Below are 22,361 nucleotides of genomic sequence, written 5' to 3' on the forward strand. Positions count from 1 at the left end.
CAGATGCCATGTGTTGTTTTGTTTCTCTCTTCCATGCTGCACCAAGGCCTGGACCTGTTAATAAGATGGTACCCTACAGAAATGTGTATTCAATGGAGTAACTGATCCTCTTGTCCTAACCCACAGTTCTGAAACTAGTCAGTAAGTCATCATCACAGATTATTTTAAGAAAAGCAACTGGAATCTTCCAATTGAACACACATACACACACACACATACACACACGCACACATGCACACACACTTCTTTTCCTATCAGGTCACAGATTTTAAACCCAGACTAACCTTCCCTGCCTCTTTAAGCTAATGACATGTTGTATAACCTTCACAAATTAATGGAATTGTGAGCCAATAAGAGTTTATGCTATTGATTGCCTTTGAAGTGTTTACTTTCGTCACACTCATTTCAGAAACTTCTTGCTTGTAAGTTTGACGTGATTGATGCAGAATCCACTTTCAGTATCTAGTGCTTTCCTCCACCTCCGTCTACAATTCCACTTTGTGGATCGATCAACAAGGAGGTAATTAAATATAAATTTAAGTCACGGGTTTTCCTTCTCTGAAATATAATACATAAAAAACAACAAAGAAACATGGAGAGGGGGGAAGGTGGGGAGGCCCTTCCCTCAGATGCAGCTGAGAATGTCAAGAAGAAACCATCACCAAAAGTTTCAGGAAAAATCCAGAAGCAAGAAAAGTCATCCAGGCAACAGTCTCATCTTCTTTATGGGAATAAACCCAAGGTAAAACTCAAGAATTCATTGGTTAGCCAATGGTTGAAGGAGCCTGGATAAACCATACAAAAGTCCCAGAAGAAAAGCCAGCTGCAAAAAGAGAGGACCACTGTATCCTCTACTACTGTGACCAAAGACCCAGAGACTCCAGACCTTTTGAACAAACTTAGCATCCAATCCATTGACTGTCTCTGAACAGCCCTAAAACAACAGTGCTGTGGTTGAGTAGGGCCAAACTGTTCATCTACAGGAAAACATAAAATCAAAAATATAAAATTTTATAATATAAAATATACATGTACCATAGTGTTTTACCCACAAAGAAATAAAGAAAAAAAAAAAAGATGAGTTTCTTTTTCCATACTTTATGTGATTTGCAGTTAAAGGGGAAATTTCTAAGTCGTGGCACATTGTCTCCTTCCCAAATGTCAGTATGTTTAAAGCCACATGACATATTGCAACTTCTCCCAAATATCTGTGTATCCTTAGCACACTGTCAAGAAGACTGGTTCAAAGGCTTGATTTATGTTGCTGCCTGACAGATGATGTCTGGAAGGCATGCTGTCTAAATGGACTGTGCTCCGACAGTTACCTTAGTCATCAATTCCCAGAGAATTAACAAGTACCATTCATCCCAATAATAGAAACCAAGGTCAGGGCCTCTTCCATGCTCTGTAATTCCATTAGCAATGCACAGAAAGCACTCGGGTCATAAGTTCTGTAGACCTTATAACTGAGCAAATGGAACTGCATCTTGTTTTCAGAGAGAATCCTCTGCGAGCACACCCTTTGTCAATGATTTGTTGTACATCAATGATCAGTGTACTTACACATGTAGGGAACATGCTGGTAAGGGAAAAGTGAAGCTGTCTTCAGCTGCCACGAGTTTCAAGCACTGTTTTTATTAAAGTAAATGCCAATAGAAAACAATTTGAACGAAACTATGTCAGATACTTGCAATTATGGGCAGACCTTTTTAAATTGTGTACTCAGTCAAATTTTATGTAAGCCACTCAGTCATTCTAAGTGGCTACCGTAGGACTGATTTCAGTTTTCATTATTTCATTTTAGTTTTTATTATTTTAGTTTAGTTTTTATTCTACCTGCCATGGTAAAGTGAAAATGGCCTTGAAACTAAGAGTTATCATCATAAGCAAATAAATCCGGTTACAATGAAACTTTCATCTCAAAAATCTCAAGCAGCACGCTTTCCTAAGCTAAATCTTACCAGTCATTCCCTCAGTCCTCATAATTCAAATTGCTTCCAACCTGGCATAGATCAAAAAAAGGAGAGAGTAACCTGAAAGTTTGAAGCCACAGGCATAGATTTGAAATCTGGCTTTGATACTTCTTTGTTTTCTTGACAAAAAAATAGGCATGATTATTTTACTTTATAGCTACATCATACTGTTGCTATAAGATTTAAAATAAGTGCTTAGCACAGTGCCTGGAAATTAACAAATGATAACTTATTGTTTTTGTTTTTATTGTTATTGAGCTCGTAAAATGTGTGTGTGTGTGTGTGTGCGCGCGCGCACGCACACGTGTGTGTGTGTGAAATCTATGTTTTGAAACATTTGGGGTTTTTTGCCCAGTAGATTCTAAATGATCCACAGTAATGGAGGGAAGTTAGAGGCATGAATAATTCAAAATAGCAAATCGTCCAAATACCAGCTGTATGTGTTTTAAAGTGTATTTTTAAATTTCATTTCAAATGTATTTCTAATGCCCAAAGAAATTACTTCAAATCAAGGAATGACAGCATGATGTGAAGTTCCAAGTAGAAGGGATCTGAGGAACTGTCCAGTTTCCCCGCGCCTCCTCTCCTCCCCCTTGCTTCCTGCCTCTCCGCTCCTCTCCCTTTCTCCTCATGCCCTGCCCGTCAAAAGACAGCAGCCACAAAGAACCAGCTTCAGGCCAAATTTCCACCTCCCACTCTCCCCTGAATGAGGGCCACTGGTGAAGTGTTGAGGATTCCCTGCTTCGAGGCAGGCCTCACTCCCCAAACACAAGTCCCGGGGGCTCATGCAGCAAGTGCTTGCATGGGGAGAAGAGACCACACGATGTCAAGAGACACGGTGTGGAGAGCAAAGCCTGTGGAATCTGACAGACTGGGATTCTAAATCGTGGTTGGACTCTGTGACCTTGGGCCAATTGCTGGTGACTGTACTTCAGTGTCTTCCACTCTAAACATGTGGGAGTCATGCCATCGGCTATCTCCCATGATTTGTTAAGGATAAAATGATATATATTTTAATGTAGTCATAATTTTGTGTGTGTGTGTGTGTGTAAGGCTCAAAGCAGGTAATGAGGACATCTGTATTACACTGATTTCCCTTTGAATAATAAACTCTTACTTATAAGCTGGTGTTTTCCTACAGAGATGCGCAACATCTTTTTTGGAAAACCAGAGAAAAACAAACAAGACCCTTGCCCTCATCTGGCATCTGTAGATAATCCCCCAAACACACCTCTGCTTCTCAGATAAAGCTGTTTTCCTGTGGTGATCCTTAGGAGACACTGTTGTGTCATAAGTGAAGCATTTCTTCAGTTTTAGTGATAGGATGGGTTTACCACACGTGGAAGAATTCAAGCTGCTACCTACACAGAAGCATATGCACATATCAATAGTGATATCAGAACCATTAAAATATAATAGTAATAAAAAGAATGAAGGAAAAGTGAAAGCTTGCAGATCAGTTCTTTCACCAGGCACTGTCCTAGTCACTTTACATGGGACAACTCAGTTGAGTCGCAAAGCCATCCTGTGAAGTCAGTGGTATTATTATCCCAATTTTCCTGTTGAAAAACTAATCAGGGAGATCCAGCAACTTTCCAAGGATCACATGAGAGAGAACAATAGATATGTTGGAAACCAGGGAGACATGTATTCATGGTTCAGGGGAGTACCGTACTGGAAGGGGACAAAAACGGGAACGAATTGTTCACTCTCGTTTTGGCAGAAGACCAAGCAATTTGCAATAACTTATTTTTTTTAAGATTTTATTTCTTTATTTGACAGAGAGAGGGGCAGCCAGAGAGAGAACACAAGTGGGGGGAGTGGGAGAGGGGAGAGGGAGAGGCAGACCTCCCAATGAGCAGGGAGCCTGATGCGGGGATCAAACCAAGGACCCTCGAGCCCGAGCCAAAGGCAAACACTTAATGACTGAGCCACCCAGATGCCCCACAATACCTTATTTTTTTTAATAAGTAAATGAATGTGTTCTTATTACATTTCTGCTTGAGAAGTACCTTGTCCCGAGAGCCTAAGATGATCTTTAGTATGCTTTAAGTAAGATGTTCTTAATTAGAGCCATCAGTGTCTGTGGTAAATAAAAAGGTGTTTGAGCTTCCAACACGACGCATTGACTTCAGGATCACGGACTCAGCCAGTGTTTTCTTATGCGGTCTATAACTTTTCACAGTGGAAATAGGATCAAGGCCCTGGGTCATTAACTCACTGATTGTCCTTCCTTGCCGTGGTTATTAGCGGATGTTCTGCCTTTTTGCTGTACCACGGACGTAAGATTGAGAGTTCAGGGAACAGACATTCCTAGAGCATAACAAATCGTGAGTGTCTCTGCCACTTTCCGCGGATAGATGGGTGCCTGACGTCCACGGGGAGAGCAACAACACAGAGTCACACTGACAGGCGATTTCCTAGCTTGGAATCCCTGTCTAAAAGGGAGAAAGGAAAAGGAGTGGGATTCTAGATTGTAACCTCCTTGGGGCAGGGGAGCAATTAAAGGGACTCTGTGTGCCATCGCTATCTGACTCCAGAAATAGGTATCCTCATAGGCGCTCCCACATTTACAGCGGATAGAAGTCAGCCTGCTAAAGAATCTTTATCCTCTTGTACCTGGCTGTCCCTACAGAAATAAATAAATAAATAAATAAATAAAATAGCTTTTCATTGTTTTAAAGAGACATATGCCCTCTTTGATCAATACAGTGCACATTTTCTTATTTTAATATCTAAAAAAATTATATAGCATCTTACAGTCCACGGAGTGTCCTTGTTTAATCAGAAGAGTCGGATCCTTCCTCCCTCTTTCCCTTCTGCCCTCCCTTCTTTCTTTCTTCCTCTCTCTTTCTCTCATTCTCATTCTCATTCTCTCTTTCCCTAAAACAAAAGTGTGTCATAATGGCATTTTTTTTTCTTCCTTCCCTCCCTCTTTCTCTTTCCCTAAAACGAAAGCATGTTGTAATGACATCTTAGTTTTGATGAAATATATTATGCATCAGATATTAGCAAGATCTCAACACTACTTAATCGATTAAATCAGAAGAGGTAAGATTTGAAAATTGCATCAGCCTTGAAACTGAAACTTAGTAACTGATGGGAGACTGAGCATAGCGTCTTCATCCACAACATCCCACATTAATATAGATATCTTTCCTTCCCTGTTTTCTCCTGTCAATAAAATGGAAAAGGATAAAAATTAAATTCTTAGCATTTATTGTACCTTTCTGAAACTGGATTATGGTCTCTATGGTATGAGCTCACAGCAATTTATGCCTGTGGTTCTCGAGGTTTTGCATGTAGTGGAATGTCTTGAGGATCTATCTAAAAATTCATGATTCTCACCTGCTGCCTGGACATTCTGATGGACAAGGCTGGGGTCTGGCCCAACAGGCTCTTTCTTTAATTTTCGAGTAATTGTGATGCTCGGAAGCGTGAGAACCCCGGGTCCCTGTGTTTGGAATCGGCCCCTCGCTGCACAGGACCTGAATTTAGAAGTGCTGATCTCAGGGGTGTGCACAGAACTGCCTTTAATAAGCATGATTATGATTTCCAGAGGCAAATGTACCGATGGAAGGAAGACTTCTGACATCGCGTTGTTTCCTGTGGGGCTGGGACGCAAAGATAGAACATGGGTTGGGAACACCCCTGATGCCTGATTGTGTTGCGGATTGTTCTAGCTGTGCCCCATAAAATCGGACGCATCATCGATGGGAGTCCCGCAGATCGTTGTGCAAAACTGAAGGTGGGAGACCGGATCTTGGCAGTGAACGGCCAGTCCATCATCAACATGCCTCACGCAGACATCGTGAAGCTCATCAAGGACGCGGGTCTCAGCGTCACCCTCCGCATCATTCCTCAGGAGGGTGAGTGCCCAAGCCTGGGCCAGAGGGTCCAAAGTTGATTCTCATTGCCACATTTGCACAAATTCACACACCCATGCACCCCAGATCCTGTTTTCTCCGTACCAGTTTCATTCAGAGATCAAGCTGTGTCATGTTATAGATAACGAGTGGGAATCCCAAAACCCTGGGTTATTCAATCAGCCCCTGTGGTCCCTGGAGTACTCTTTTTATGGTGATATGAAGCCAGAACCCATTCAACAGAGATGATCGAGTTACAACTCTGAAAAAGAAAAAAAAGTATTTGTGTTCACAGTGAAGCTCCGGAGGATTCTTCAAAGTCAGATTGATTCTGAAAAGCTGGAGCAAGTTTTGTGGTATAAAGAGAGCTCATTTAGAAAAATGGTGCGTCTGCTAAGAATTGTAAATTCCCCACCTACTCTTTTGAATTTCTCTGTATAAGGACGCCCCCCTGAGGCCTGAAGAGTAGTGAGCATCACAACTCACAGCCTTGAGGGCCACGGGGATCTAAGTGCCTATTCACCATAAAGTCCCCGTTTCCAGACACAGCAACTTCATTACTGGTTTGTAGCTGCTGACTCATTAATGACGTTGGAGATCGCAGTCCCTGGAGATCACCGGTAGGGGGGTCGCAGCATCCCACGTGGAGAGGGATGGGTTTGCTCCCCCTGGTCCCCTCTAATTTACTCTGTCTCCTGATTCCCTCTTGGGGCTATTGGACACTGAGGCCTCAGGCAGTCACTGGACTGGCAGTATAAAACATTGGCTCTCTCCTGAGATGATTTTGCCCCCTGGGGAATGTTCAGCAAGGTTCGAAGACATTTTTGATGGTCACTATAGGGATAGGGATACTACTGGCATCTGGTAGGTAGAGGGTGAGGACACTGCTAATCACCCCATAGGGCACAGGACAGCCCTCACAGCAAAGCATTAATAACTGGCCCCAAATGTCAACAGTGCTGAGGTTGAGAAACCCTTCAGGGGGAGAAAAAATTTTAAAATTTGGGCTGTCAGAGAAGAAAGGGGAAGAGTGGCTTATAAAGGAATAGATCACGTCCCTTTCATCAGCCAACCAAATAAAAAGAACAGAAAGGAAAATGACCATGGTGTTTTTAACCTATTATTTGCAGACACCATTACGTGTAAAACAGTCAATGGAAATTAACTCTAAGCAAGATTGCTCACTAAAAATCTGGCTCACATTTCCATTTTCCCCGGGCTGAAATATGTCTGTTCTGTTTCTATCACGTCATTTATACAGATAATTTCAGTTGAACATGTGAGGCTATTAGAGGAAAATCCAAGAAGCTGTTTTAGCAAAGAACAACTTCATGAACATTCTTCTGTCTGATGCTCTTTTTTTCTTTCTGAAGAACCAGGGAGTTCAGGGAGTTATTAAACAATAAGACTAACAAGGACCTAGAGAGAACATTGTGAAAAGCATTTTTTTCTGTTATATTAAGTTCCTTATCCAAACTTTGGAATACCAGTAGGACTTGTCATTACAACCAAAAAGTAGTGGATTGAATGTTTTCTGTCAGTGGGCAACACTGGAAAAATAGAATATGTTCTAGAGCTCACTCCTATGGATTATATTTTCATTGTTTTAATTGCTTTTTTTTTTATTGGTAACTTTCCTCCTGACAAAATGACAAGAGACTCTGTTTCTAACCTTGCTTAGCAACACTTATAACTAATGACATAACACTAATTCTGGGAATGGTATTGGAACTTGATTGGATAATTGATAAGTTTAACCTGTCGTCTTAAAGTCTAATGGAAACTTAAATAACCAAGCCTTGAGTCTCTGAGGAGGCCCTTTATCAGATGCCAACCTGATTGCATTTGCCACTTTGGTTCCCCTTGGCAGAGCTCAACAGCCCAGCCTCGGCGCCCAGCTCAGAGAAGCAGAGCCCGATGGCCCAGCAGAGTCCACTGGCCCAGCCAAGCCCGGCCACCCCCAACAGTCCTGTTGCCCAACCAGCTCCTCCTCAGCCACTTCAGCTGCAAGGACACGAAAATAGGTAAAGTTTCCCCTGGCTTTTCTGACTCGGAGAGGTGAGGGAGGTGGGGAGGGTGGGGAGGAGGAGCGTCTGGGACGGGACAGAATGAGACACAGGCAGAAGAGAACTTTTCATAAAGTAGAAATCGCTGTGTGCTCCTCGCTGTGATTTTGAGATGGTGTGTGTGTGTGTGTCACAAGTGTGATTTTATTAGCAACTACAAGTGTTTGTTCTTCACATTAAGAGAACCTTTCCTGAAGAAGTGATGAGCAGTTATAGATCCGGAGGCACTAACGAAGTTGGAAAGCACACTGAAGCGAGTCTAGAGTAAAGAAAACAGACAAAGGCCCTTTGGCAGGAAGGAGCATGCAACCTTGAAAGGGGTGGAAATAAGGTAGTGAAGAAAGAGGCCGGGAGCGTGGTCTGAGATGAAGCCAGTGGGAGTGGTAGGGGCCCCTCTACAGGGTCTTATGAGCATGTTAAAGATTTCTGTCTTAAGGGTAGTGAGAAGTCATTGGAATGGGTTTTATGCTGAAGACAGACATCCGTGGATTTGCTTTCCAAGGCCTCTCAGTTGGCCAACTGGAGAACTGACTAGAGACTGGTCACGGTGGATGTAGGTTACTCAGCAGTTAGAGGTGGCTGCCAATGTCCTGGGGTCAATGACGGTGGTGGCTCAGAGAGTAATGGTGGTGTGGAGAGGGGCACATGTGGAAAGACTTGTAAACATTAATAAACGTCAACATTTTTTTTACTGCACATTGCCTTAGAGCCTCCTACCATGATCTAATGAGGTTCTTGCATTCCAGATCAAAAACTCATGTAAATAAGGCACTTTGATCTTCTAGAAGAAAAGGATGCCCTGTAAGAACAGCATTGTCTTCTTATTGCAACTTGACTCATGTGTGACAGGGAGGCTGGGTTAGTTGAGCTGTTAAAGAAAGAGATAAAGACACATTCCCATGCTGTGTCCTCTCTCTCAGAGGAGAAAAACAGAACAATCTATAGGAATGTCTCTGTGTACAAAACCCTCGCCAGTCTTTTCCATAATTCTAATGTTTTCTGAACATCTGCTTCCCAGCTTCTGCCTCCCATGTTGGTGAAGATGAAGTGAGACCCAATTTCCAAGTACCAGAACTCTGTGGGTTTATCACTTACAAGGCTGCAAAGCAAATATTTTCTCTCTGCCACAGGTGCTATTTCCAGAAAGCCCTGCTCTCCTCAGAGCTCTCCCGTTTGCTTTCACGGAAAAGGAACTATCTGTTGTCCTCAGCTGGCAATGGGTTTAATCTATTCCAGGGAAGAAAAAAGACTAAAGACCATAAAGCAAATGATAGGGAGGTAAGAATTTGACCACCCGTAAGAGGAGTGAGTCCTAGGTGCCTCAGTAATAAGCCACTGATGTGTCCCCTATTTCAACGGATCACCCAGGCTTTCCCCAGATCCCCCTTCAGACTCAGGAAGAAGTGGCTGAGTGAACACAGTCTTTGAGCCCAATCCAGAGTGTTCTGATGGCTCTCCCACTGTCTGCGAACCTCCCAGCCACACTTCCATCTCACTTTTCCAGAGTCAGACTCCCCTGGACGTTGGCTTCTTGCTTCTGGCTTAGGGGTGGGTAATCTCATCCCTGTCATGTTACGGGGTCAGTGGAGGAATAACATCTGGACTAGGTCACGGTCATTCCCCAACTTCTACTACCTCACAGGTGGGACTTGTCGTCCCTTAGCAGAGAAGCAGCGGTCTTTGGAATATTTTTTTGGCCTGACTACAGAATAAAACATTTCCTAATCCTGGGATTAACAGATGGACCTGATTCAAATTTTTATAAATCAACAGTGAATTTTCCTGGAGTTCTTACCTGTTGTTGCTTCACTAATATTAATAGCCTGGAAAGTGCCGACTCCTAGAGGGACCTCTCTTGGCACTCTGGTTTCCTGCCTTCACTGTGGATGGTTAGCCGGTGGCTCACTTACATATGAATGAAGAGATTAATCATCTTACAGATCCTAGAATCATTTTCCTAGGTGCGTTTAAAGATGGTCTGTGTACCAGGAACTCTCTGCCTTTCTCTGGATCAGGCTAGAGATGTCTTCAAGATAGCTTGTACGCCAAGCACCCTGGATGTGTCTCCTATTAGTTCGTTTGTATTAGAAGTGCCCACCTAGCTCCATGTCACATCCAGCCTGGTTCCCCAGGAAAGTCCGAGAAAATTAAATGGCAGTCTGCTTGCAAAGCTTATTCTATGATTAGGATGATTGAATATTTTAATCCCGTTTTGTTTACTCTCAGCTTGGCTTCCAAGGGACACCCTGCACATCTCTCCTTATTTATCTGTCCCTTAAAATCCTTTCGGTGTATGCTCAGGGAACAAAATAGTTTTAATATGGACATGAGCAAAACAGTAGTCAAGGAGAAGCGTTTGTTGAAAATAGCAAAGAGCCAATGTATAAATCTAAATAGCAGAGTTCACCTTCCCCAGCTAGGATAATTAATATTTGACTGCGAAAATAATGAATACTGTTATGCTGAAAATAAATAAAAAATAAATTTAAAAAATTAAAAAAAATTTTGACTGCGTTTTAAACAGCGAGGTCAATGGAAGAACATTGGAAATTGACTTCTTGCACCGACTTTAAACCCTAGATGCTTAAGGCTGGAAGGAATTCTTAAAAGGCCCATATGAGGCAAAATCCCACAAGATCCCCAATCACGGGCAATGTTTCCTGGTTCTGGAACTTGCTCGTACCATCAAATTCTGTTAAAATTTGCCACTAGAAATCTGGTTTTATTATCTCTAAAATCTCTTTAATAATGGAATTAATAACTACAAAGAGTAAAGGAATTTTAAAGAGGCCGTATTTTTTTCTTAATCATCTTGAGCTTTCCTGAAAATGCAGTTTTTTATACATTCAAAGCAACATAATTTTTGCCCAAGCCAGGATATCATTAACTTAGAAGTCAGCAACATGCATAAAAAATTAAGCGTGTTTTCCTTATTAAAGACTCCTCAATGTGCAATTCAACGTAAAATCCTGACACTCGGCACTGGGGTCAAATGTGTGTTTGAGCACCAGAAGGCAGGGGTAGGTGACAGCTTTTGCATCTTAACAGCTCCTATCCTGGGCTGCTGCGTAATCTTTGGGGAGCCTACATTTCCCCCTCTTTTGCTACACCTCGTGACACATCTGGTGGGAAAGGGAGCATGTAACAGATACGGCATGCCCCTGGCACACGGATTATGAAAATAAAGTGACTCAAAACACTGTGATGTCTAATCTACCAAATAGTTTTCTAGGAAGGCATTGACGCATGCCCACAAATGCCGGCCAGTTGGGTTCTTTTGCTTAACTCCTGCATTTGTGCGGTTAGGCATTGTATTCAAAGCATGTTTAAAGAATCCCATTCTCAGCATGCACACTTCCAAACTGTGAGTGCACTGGACACCTTGCTGAGCTACAAAGCAAAGCCCAAACTGTGCAGTCCCCAAGAGGAATGTGTCCCATCTGCAGGGGGTAAGTTATAAACAGGACCTGCTCAAAGTGTTGATTGAAAAGCTCCTCCAAAAACCCCAAGTAAATACATCTATGGCTCTACATTCTTAGTGTGTCCTCACCAAATATTAGATTGCAGTAATGGCAATTGTTCAGGGGAGTGATATTTAAAAATAGTAATAATCAGCATCAGTGAGACCATAAACCAGTGTAAAAAAAAAAAAATCTGGGTTTTAAAGATAAAAATTCTACTGGTTTAGATCCTGTTTTCTCAACACATTTGAGTTTTTCCTTGGTCCTGAATATTTTCTCAATTCCTCAAACCCTTTATATTAATTTTCGATAAAATTGTCATTAGATTGAATGTGTTCTTTTTAATCTTCCTGGATTACTGAGCAGCTCATTATGGACTGTGGCTGTGACAGTAGACAATGAATTACAGAATTAAGTGGCCTTTATCCTATGGTGATAACTTTTCAGGTTACATTATTAATGATCCCATAATGGTAAGCATTAACTCTGTTAGTCTCCTTTTGGAACTGGGAACCCCTTCAGTTTAGAGCAGTTTGGATTCACAAAACAACACTAAACAACTAACTCTGGTTTCTGTACTTATTTTATGAGTACAGAAGCCCCAACTCCCCCTCCTTAATCTACAGGTTTGCTTCCCATGGTCTCAGGTACCTGAAGTCAAGGACCATCAGGAAGCAGATAATCCTCCTTCTGACTGATTGTCAGAAGGTCAGTAATAGCCTAGCCTAAGGCTACACAATGTACTCAGAGTGCATAGGTCACACCCCTCACTTCAGCTCATCACCCAAGCATTTTGTCATTTCACATCATCACAAGAAGGGTGAGTACAGGACAGTAAGATACTCTGAAAGAGAGAGACCACTCTCGCATAACTTTCATACAGTATATTACTGTAATTGTTCTGTGTTATTACTAGTTACTGCTGATAATCTCTCACTGTGCCTAATTTATAAATTAAACTTTATCATAGGTGTGTACTTATAGGAAAAAGCATAGTATATACAGGGTTCAGTACTCTATGCATTTCAGACAACCCCAGAGGTGTTGGCATGTAACTGCCATGGATGGGGAGGGGCTGCTGTGAGGAAATATCTAGAAACGAGAAAGAGACAAATGTTGGACACAAACACCTTTGCCTTCCCTTTCATCCCTTTCGTCTTACGGCCGTGGTAGTATCTGATAATAGCACCTGATACTGATCTGGTATTTATAGCCTAATATTTAAACTCTATGTAATATGTTCCTACTCTTAGGAATGACCCAGTGACTTGCTGTTTGACTTGTAGCTGGTGATTAGAGTTTGCTCTCAGTCTTTTAACCTCTGCAAGATAGTCAAAAGGACCCAACCTAGCAGGTTAAAATAGCCCTTCATTATATATTCATGGAATATTTAGATCTAAGATCACTTTAGTTGTGCTTTCATGAAGTGATGAATGTGTGTGGGAGAGGGAGAGTTGGATAGAGTTGATTCACTGGTGTTGAGACACACTGAGAGTCTGAGGTACAGTTCCATGTTTAGCTCCTAGCTTTGCTACAGTTGTACAAGGTTTTAAGTAGCCAGAGTCAAAGAGGGCTGTCCCTAACTCCTTTTCCACACAGCCCTGGTTGAGCCATCATCATGTTTACCTTGATTTCTTATTTCTTGATTTCATTTGTCAAAGATTTTAAAATAGTACTTCTCATCAGTAACTTTCTCAGGATCCTGAACCCGGGAAAGGACCACCAAGAGGGGTGGCCCACCCATGCCTGGAAGTCATGTGGTCCTTGTAATCCCCTCAGAATCCTGAGTTATCTGAGCAAATCCCATTTCCATCATTTAGTTACAGGTCAGAAGTAAAAGCAAGGCAAGATGTGAAACCAGACATCCGACAGCCTCCATTCACGGACTACAGGCAGCCGCCACTGGACTACAGGCAGCCACCGGGAGGGGACTACCAGCAACCCCCACCCTCGGACTACAGGCAGCCTCCCCTGCTGGACTACAGGCAGCACTCCCCTGACACCAGGCAGTACCCTCTGGCGGACTACAGGCAGCCCCAGGTACCTCAGAGACCCTGTCACATTTCGGTTTCTAATGAACAAACCTGTAATACACACACACACACACACACACACACACACACACACCCCCTCTGATATTTATTAATGGTGCTCAACAGCAGTTGAGCAGTGAATGAGAAAACCCAAGGAGAGGTAATATCACTCAGGCCTGTGTGCAGTCATTACATTTGCCAAGTATATGGATGAATACCAGAGTAAACATGCTCTATAGTAGGTAGTTTTGTTTCGTTTTGTTTTGTTTTTTAAGATTTTATTTATTTGAGAGAGACAGACAGAGACAGGGAGAGAGCACAAGCAGAGAGGAGAGGAAGAAGCCGGCTCCCTGCTGGACAGGGAGCCCAGTCTGAGACTCGATCCCAAGATTCTGGGATCATGACCCAAGCCAAGGCAGATGCTCAACCGACTGAGCCACCCAGGCGCCCCTACAGTAGTTTTCTTAATGGCCGAGTCACCTGCATTAAGACCTTCTTGAATCTTTGGAATTTCATCTTGCCTTTTCCTAGATGGTGATGTCAGGGTACTTTTTCTCACAATATCACATCATTGGAGAGATTAACTCTAAGAGAGAAGGAGAACAGAGAGACTGACCACAGAAGCTTCTCTGATATTAAACAACTATTTATTCCATTTTTCTGCCCAAATCTAAAGGATTTTGATTATTTCACTGTGGACATGGAGAAAGGAGCCAAAGGATTTGGATTCAGCATTCGTGGAGGAAGAGAATACAAAATGGATTTGTACGTGTTGAGACTGGCAGACGACGGGCCTGCGATAAGGAACGGGAGGATGAGGGTGAGAACAGTCTCCTTTTTATAGAACCACTTAATTCTGAAAGAAGAACCCACTGTAGTGTCAGAGTGCCAAAGTGGACAGTTCAGCAAACAGGTCTGGCATAGGGTTTGCCCTCTTTCCATTGCGAGACTCAGTTTTCTGAAAGTTTCGTCTAACGTTATTTAAGAATTATATTATTTCTCATTTTCTTGCGTGTAGCTTTCCAATTGGCAAATCTCATTGTAATGTTTTAAAGACACAGTTTCTCTGAAGAGCAAACTAAAGACAATGTACAGAGCAACGTAAGAAATAGTTTGAAATCAAAACACGGATCCATAATTTTTCCTTTAATTTGATGATACTTTGTTTTCATTTGAGAGTAAATCTTTTGAAATTTTGTTTTGTTTTGTTTTATGCTTTCTTTTCTTCAAGTTTATTAATCAAATGGCTCTTTGTTTCTTTGGAAGGATTTTTCTTGAGTTGACTGGTCTTTTGGCTTTGATACTGGAAAAAAGGGGACTCGGCTTCTTGGACACATCTTGTCCTTAAAAATGGTGACATTTTCCAAGTAGAGTGCAAGCTGAGGTGGATTTTTTTTAATGTTTAGGATTTTGAGGCATCTGATGGGTAATTGACTCCTACATATATATGTATATATGTATGTATACATATACATCTATATGTATATATAGAGGTATATATATATAAAGGTATAAAACAAAATGAGGAGAATATAGATTATTAGTGTCTCTCTCTACCTCTCTTTCTATGAAATGGCCATTAGTAAGCACATAATAAAGGTTAGCCATGATAAACAAAATCTAGAATTCATTCTTGCCCTCCCTCTTTGTCCTTTAAATCAATACAGAAAAGCTGTGGTTCTTGGCTTCTGGAACCTCAGATTCTTGGGCTGAGCTTTACCAGCCACTTGCTCCCAAATAACTAAATGAATCTGTTATTCCTACCACCAAGTCTACCATTTCTGTGATTTTCACCCCGTGTCAGTGAATTATCCATAATACAAAGTGGGAAGAATATAAATCATGTCAGTTTTTCTCCCAATTTTCTCACAATTCTTGACAACTGGGAAGTATCCCAGCTGGAATTCAAACCCAGGCAAGGGCTGACTCGAGAGCCTGAGAGCCTCTGCCCTGCACCTCCCCTTACCCCATCTATAGAGGGTTTTAGGTTAGGCGACCTGGCTTTCCTAAACACAGAAGGTCACTTTCTTAACATGATGCAAAGCCAACTCACAAGGGATTAAATAAGCCAGAATCTTCGTGGTGCAGGTAAAAACCACACAGCACAAAGGCCATGAGCGAAGTGACTGGACCCCTAGGTGACAGGATAGCCCATCTACCCTGCAGTGGACTTCAGACGTGGCCTGTGTGGGTTCCAAACAGTGGCCACATTTTTAAACAAATGATCTAAATGACTGCTAATATATACAGTACTCCCAAGGCATAGAAGCCTAAATATAGAAGTATTCTTCTGTTAAAAGAATATTCTTTCTTGGAGAATTCAAGCCCGAGCAGTCGTTCTCTGCTGGGTCCCTGGCATCAGCATCACCTGGGAACATGTCAGACATGCAAATCCTGAGCCCCACCGCAGACCTACAGAATCAGAAACTCTAGGAGTGGGGTTAGCACTGTTTGATTCACCCCCTGGTGAATCTGATGCAAGGTGAAGTTTGAGAACTTCTAACTGAGCCCGAGGGAAGCTGACTTGACAAGGTAGGACAAAGATAGGATGTGTGTGGCTCAGGCTTTGTTAATTCCCCCCAGGTCTTGTCAAAGGAGATTTCCATCCTGTTCCAGCAGTTTAACTGAGATTTCTAAACCCATGTAAACACAGATTTAGAATTCTGTAGGCAGGTGCTCAATTTTATGAGATGCTTTTTCTTCTGGCAAGTGATAAAAATGAGTCCTCTACCTGGGTTTCAGAAAATGGTGTTTTAACTTCTTTTCACAGATTATAAAAATAAGCAGTATTTTATAATTTTACATGCCAGTTTTATGGGGCAACCTATTCTTCTGTGTACAAGCTATCTAAAAGGAATTTTATGGCTGGTTTGAGATAATATGGATTAGTTTATTTGGGACTATTATATATGTACATATATATATATTTCCAGCACTTAATTCTCAAAGAAAAGGAACCACTTGGGAGTCACAGAAATCCCATGGATAAAATTTTACTGGTTGATTTTATCTCCAATCTTTAAATTAAGGCTGGGAACTTAGCAGAGATGAATGGAAGACTTTTTTCCTGCTCTTTATGGGTTATATTTAATACTCAGATGTTGGCAGGGGTTGGTTTCTCACTCAGGAACCAGTAAAGAATTTGTCCAGGGTGACTGACTTCCTGTCAGGGAAAAGGACAATGTCACCACGTAAGTTCAAAGGTGTCCATATTAGCTACTGTCAGAATTAGGTAACTACTTTATATCTGCGTGGTTGTTCTTCGTCATAGCACATAATTAAACCAGATCTTGTTTTAATGTTTATTATCAAATTTTAATCATTGAAGCTAGTGTTTTGTACCTTCATCTGTGCTTATCAGGAATTGGCAATAACCTGTGATTCACAGATGTGTTTCAATTATTTTGGCAAGGACCAGGACCGATAAATATTTGCATGACTCTGATTTGATTACTTTAGACTAATGCACAAACTGGATAATAAGGTTTCCAATTTGGAAATTTTACCAATAAAATCAATCAGGGACCCATTTTTCATCATACTGTAAGATTCACCCTTGATACCTCTGGGGCCCAGACACACACAGATCTTAATTATCCCTGCAGGTGATGCTTACAAGGCAGCTCTTTACTCCATGGATTTTATGACTTGGTTGTAAAATTCCAAGACTCCTGAGAAAAATAGGTGGACAAGAGATTCATGGGCTATCATTAAAAATAAGCTCAAGACGCAGAGAAGCTAGCACCCGGTCCTTCCCCGCCTTTAAAACACGAAGGCACATTTCTCCATGTTAATGGGATCCCTTCACCTTCAGTCCTAATCCATCATTTCCTCTCCGTGCAAACTAAACACACACCCACTTAATGATCAAAGAAATGTGGGGGAAAGATTGTATTTTCCCCCCTTTCTCATGATCGGAAAAAGCCAGATAATGATCTGATCATAGCTGGATACCTTAGATGAAACACAGCATAACAGAACTACTCACATCAGAATTACTGTGAGAGAGCTGGATGATTCTGAAAAAACATTTCCTGTAACAACTAATGAATTACCAGGCTCGTGGGTCAGGGATATAAATTATAGCTCTTTTGAACACTTAGTTATTGCACCAGACATTAGCCCCTGAACCTGGGACTTTTTCTGGGTCTTTTACGATAGCCCTCGTTGTAGGACAGTGGTGGCATTTAGTAGTACAAGAAAGCCAGGTGCCCTGGTGCCAGGGGAGGTGGGGAGCATGGGTGTGAGGACATCCTACTCACACTGGGGGTTTGAAGAAACTGTGGCACAGATACATATTTTTAAAGCATGTCTGGGACACCTGGGATGCTCAGTCAGTTGAGTGTCTGACTCTTGTTTCGGCTTGGGTCATGATCTCAGGGTCGTGAGATCAAGGCCTGTGTTGGGCTCAGTGATGGGCATGGAAACTGCTTAGGATTCGGTCTCCCTCTCCTTCTCCCTCTGCCTCTCCCTGCTCTGTGTGCACAAGTGTCGTCTCTCTTTCTTACAAAAAAAAAAAAAAAAAAATTTGAGCAGACAAAACATAATCTGGAAATGCAGAAAATACAGGGAATAGAAAACAGAAATATAACCCTCATGTCTGATTGCTTTTCTTCAGTCACTCAGGAAGGCTAATGTCATAAAAACACAAATGACATTCAGTTTTTAAGCAAAAGTGTAAGAACTTATTAGAAACAATTAATGGATATGTTTTAAAAAGGAGAATGTTTTCCAGTTTGTAAAATAGTCTAATAAAGTTGAGAGGGATAAAATTTTGTACTGATGAATAAATCTCTGGTACAAAGCTCTTAGGGACACAGTGTAATTAAAAAGTGAAAATAAGAAACACAGGCAAAGAATAATGAATATACAAAATAATTTACTGGTGAAGCAGGGGATCTTAAGAAATCAAGAGACATTTGGAAGTAAGGATAGTAGTCACGTAAATAGTCTGACCGTCAAGGTAAAAAAGACTCTGAAAGGAGACCAAGTTTGGTCTTGAAAAGGTAAAGTATTTTCCTGTTTCCATATAACATAATATATTCTCCATTTCCATAAAGCATACTTTCTATTATAAAAAAGAGCATCATTTTTTAGCTTCATCACCTTAGCAGCTGTGTAACAATTGTATATACCTTTTTAGCATCAAATAGGCTTATTTATAAAATGGCTTATCTTCTTGAAATTCATATGCACAAGTCTGCCTGCAGTGGGCCTCAAGGTCACCCAAAAAATCTTGGTAGACTAGGGTACCTGGGTGGCTCAGTGGGATAAAAATCTTGGTAGACTGAACAAGTGCAAAAAAGATATTGCTTATCCATCTTTTTTTTTTTTTTTTTGGCTTTCATTTAAATTCCAGTTAGTTAACATGCAGTATAATATTAGTTTCAGGTATACAATTTAGTGATTCAATATTAACATTTAATATCCAGGGCTCATCACAACTCCTTAATCCCCATCACCTATTTCCCCCACCCCCCACCCCTACCCCCCTCTGGTGACCATCACTTTGTTCTCCATAGTCAAGAATCTGTTTCTTGGTTTGCTGCTCTTTTTCCCCCTACGATCATTTGCTTTTGTTTCTTAAACTCCACATATGAATGAATTCACATGGTATTTTTCTTTCTCTGACTGACTGACTTGCTTAACATAACACACCCCATCTGTGTCATTACAATTTGTAAGACTTCGTTCTTATTGATACCTGAGTAATATTCCCTTATACATATGTGCACCCCATTTTCTTTATCTGTTCATCAGTCGATGAGCATTTGGACTCTTTCCGTAGTTTGGCTGTTGTTGATAATGCTGCTGTAAATATCCGGGTACATGTATCCCTTCAAATCTCTATTCTTGTGTCCTTTGGATAAATACCTAGTAGTGTAATTGCTGGATCATATGGCAGTTCTGTTTTTGTAGGTGTGAACACTAGCAATGATTCAAGCACCCACAAACCCTAGCCCTGCTTAAAAAACAGAATACGATCAATCTCCCGTGTCTCAACTTCCCCACACACTCCAGCCCCCAGAGAACCACCACTCTAAACAAACATTCATCATTCCTTCCAGTTTTACTACAAATGTGTGTATCTCTCAACTGTATTATTCATTTAGTTTTGCACACTTGGGGAACTTTATATAAATGAATCCCATTGTACATGTCCTTCTCTGTAGTTTGCTTTTTATACTCTATACTCGTAACGCATTCACTTATTTTCGCTACTGCAAATCATTCCGTTGTATGAATACGCTATAGTCGATAGTAGTTATCCGTGGAGATTCGAGATTTTCCATGTCAGTGGACATTTGAGTTGAGCTTTTCATAACTAACACAATCCTTATACGTATTTCCTGCTGCACATATGCAAGAATTTTTCTAGCTAGCCGATATACCGAGGTGGGCACACATTTAACTAAATAACACAGAATTATTTTCCTAAGTGTTGATACAAATTTATACACTTATGAACAGTGTAAAAGAGTTTCCCCTACTATATATCCTCATAAAACTTCTATTTCAGCTTCTAATAGGTAGGTAGAAAATGACACATCATTAGGTTTAAATTTGCATCTCTTGATTAAATATGGTGTTCATCATCTTTTCTTATGTTCATTCAGCATTTGTGTTTTCTTGTAAACAAAAATGCCTATTCACACATTTTCCCTATTTTCTCTTGAATTGTTTCTTCTTTTCATATTGATTTGAGAGGTTTCCATAGATTCTTGGTGATAGTTTTTCATCAATTGCTATGTTGCAAATATCTTACTCCAGTTTTTGACTTTAGTTTCACTTTATTTCTGAGGCGCTTTGGTAAAAACAAAGCCTTAATTTTAGTGTAATTGATTTTTCCTTCATAGTTCCCACTTTCTGTGTTGTCTTTGAAAAAATTGTTCCCTCATTCATATTCCTAAAGATTTCCTGTATCTTTTTCTTGAAGTTCTATAGTTTTGCTTTTCATTTCTGAATCTTTAATCACCTAGAATTGATTTCTCTGTGTAGTATAAGGAAGAAACCCAGTTTTGGTTTTTCTATATGGAGAACCACCTGCCACAGCATCATTGGTTGACTGCCCCTCATTTTACCCCAGTCTACAATGATAGCCCTATAATGAATAAAATTTCTATGTGCAAAGGTCTGTTTATAGATTATTTACACTGTTCTGCTTTTCTATTTGTCTATGCCTACATCAACATTCTACTTATCTATTTTTTAGTAAGACTTGATTTTTGATAGAAAAACTATCCATCCACTCATCCCTGGACACACATCTTAATTTTTCAGGAGCATCTGGATGTTCTTGAATCTTTGCCCTTCAATATAAATTTTTAGAATTTGCTTGTCCTAGTAGGATTTGTATTAGAATTGTTTGGAATCTATAAAAAATATGGGAAAACTCTATAATATTTATAATCTTTATAATATTGAATCTTTCTGTCCATGAACATGATATGATCCATTTATTTAGGTTTTCCATAAACTGCTCAAAGCTTATGGGCTTTTCCCCATTATATACCTGCAAATATTTTGCTAGACTGACTCTAAGCACTTTGTTTTATTTTTGTTCTTATTATAATATTTTTATTTATTTTTTTTAAAGATTGTGTTTATTTATTTGACAGAGAGAGAGAGACAGTGAGGGAGGGAACACAAACAGGGGGAGTGGGAGAGGGAGACACAGGCTTCCTGAGGAGCAGGGAGCCTGATGCAAGGCTCGATTCCAGGACCCCAGGATCATGACTCGACCTGAAGGCAGATGCTCTTCTGCCTTCAGAAGAGGGGTGACTGAGCCACCCAGGCACCCCTATTTATTTTTATTTTTGTTTGTTTTTAGAGTGAGAGAAAACCTGCATGCATGAGTGTGGGGGAGGGGCAGAAGGAGAGAGAATCCTAAGCAGGCTCTGTGCTCAGCACCAAGCCCAGTGTGGGCTCAGTCTTACTAAAAAATAGATAAGTAGAATGTTGATGTAGGCATAGACAAATAGAAAAGCAGAACAGTGTAAATAATCTATAAACAGACCTTTGCACATAGAAATTTTATTCATTATAGGGCTATCATTGTAGACTGGGGTAAAATGAGGGGCAGTCAACCAATGATGCTGTGGCAGGTGGTTCTCCATATAGAAAAACCAAAACTGGGTTTCTTCATTATACTACACAGCTCATGATCTGAGCTGAAATCAAGAGTCAATTGCTCAACTGAGCCACCCTGATATATAGTATTCTAATGTACTATTAAGATAAACTGTCACCAGTGAAAAGAAAGAGAATTGATTTTTGCATGTTGATCAATTGTATCATGCAAAATTACTAAACTTTTTTATTAATTCAAGTAATTTATCTGTAGCTACCTCTGGATTTTCTACATAGGTAAACACATTTTCGGCAAATAATGAGAGTTCTGGGTCTTTTAAGTTCTTCGATTTTTTTTCTTATTTTACTGCACATATTCAACTTCCAATGTGACTCTAAATAGAAGTGGTCAAAGCAAGCACTCTTGTTCTGTTTCTAGTCTTAAAGGGAATGCTTTTAACATTTCATCACTAAACATAATGTTTAACGAGTTTATATAGGTAACTTTTATCAGGTTAATTATGTTCCCTTCTCTTATCAGTTTGTTAGACATTGTTAGGAATTGGTGTTGAATTTTATGTACCATTTCTATATCCATGGGAAGTATCATATGATCTTTTTTAACATGCTGATTAATATGATTAATCATATTAATAGGTTTTATTTTATTATCACTCTTGATTTCCTCAGATAAATCCTCTTTATCCATAATGATCTTTTTATGCCTTGATCAGTTCAGTTCCTGATTATCCCTTTAGGATATTTGTATCTTTATGCTTGGGTAAGATTGCCCTGAAATTTTTTCTTGTAGTGTTGTTGAATGATTTTGATATTAATGTTATTCTAGCCTTATCAAGTGAGAAGGAATAATCCTTTCTGTGGTTGTCATTGT

The 22,361-nt window shown here is 40.5% G+C and overlaps 1 protein-coding gene across 8 annotated transcripts in view; it reads left to right on the top strand.

The window, feature by feature from the left end:
• MAGI2 (membrane associated guanylate kinase, WW and PDZ domain containing 2) overlaps nt 1-22,361 on the top strand; it is a 1,338,391-nt gene that overhangs the window by 1,205,877 nt on the left and 110,153 nt on the right. For all 8 annotated transcript variants that reach the window (XM_032304940.1, XM_032304942.1, XM_032304941.1 and 5 more), the window contains 4 exons: nt 5,657-5,842; nt 7,710-7,863; nt 13,187-13,406; nt 14,076-14,219. In XM_032304940.1, the coding sequence (XP_032160831.1) occupies nt 5,657-5,842; nt 7,710-7,863; nt 13,187-13,406; nt 14,076-14,219 (704 nt within the window). The remainder of the gene's footprint in view (nt 1-5,656; nt 5,843-7,709; nt 7,864-13,186; nt 13,407-14,075; nt 14,220-22,361) is intronic.

This window comes from Mustela erminea, chromosome 11, assembly GCF_009829155.1.
Source record: "Mustela erminea isolate mMusErm1 chromosome 11, mMusErm1.Pri, whole genome shotgun sequence".
NCBI lineage: Eukaryota > Metazoa > Chordata > Mammalia > Carnivora > Mustelidae > Mustela > Mustela erminea.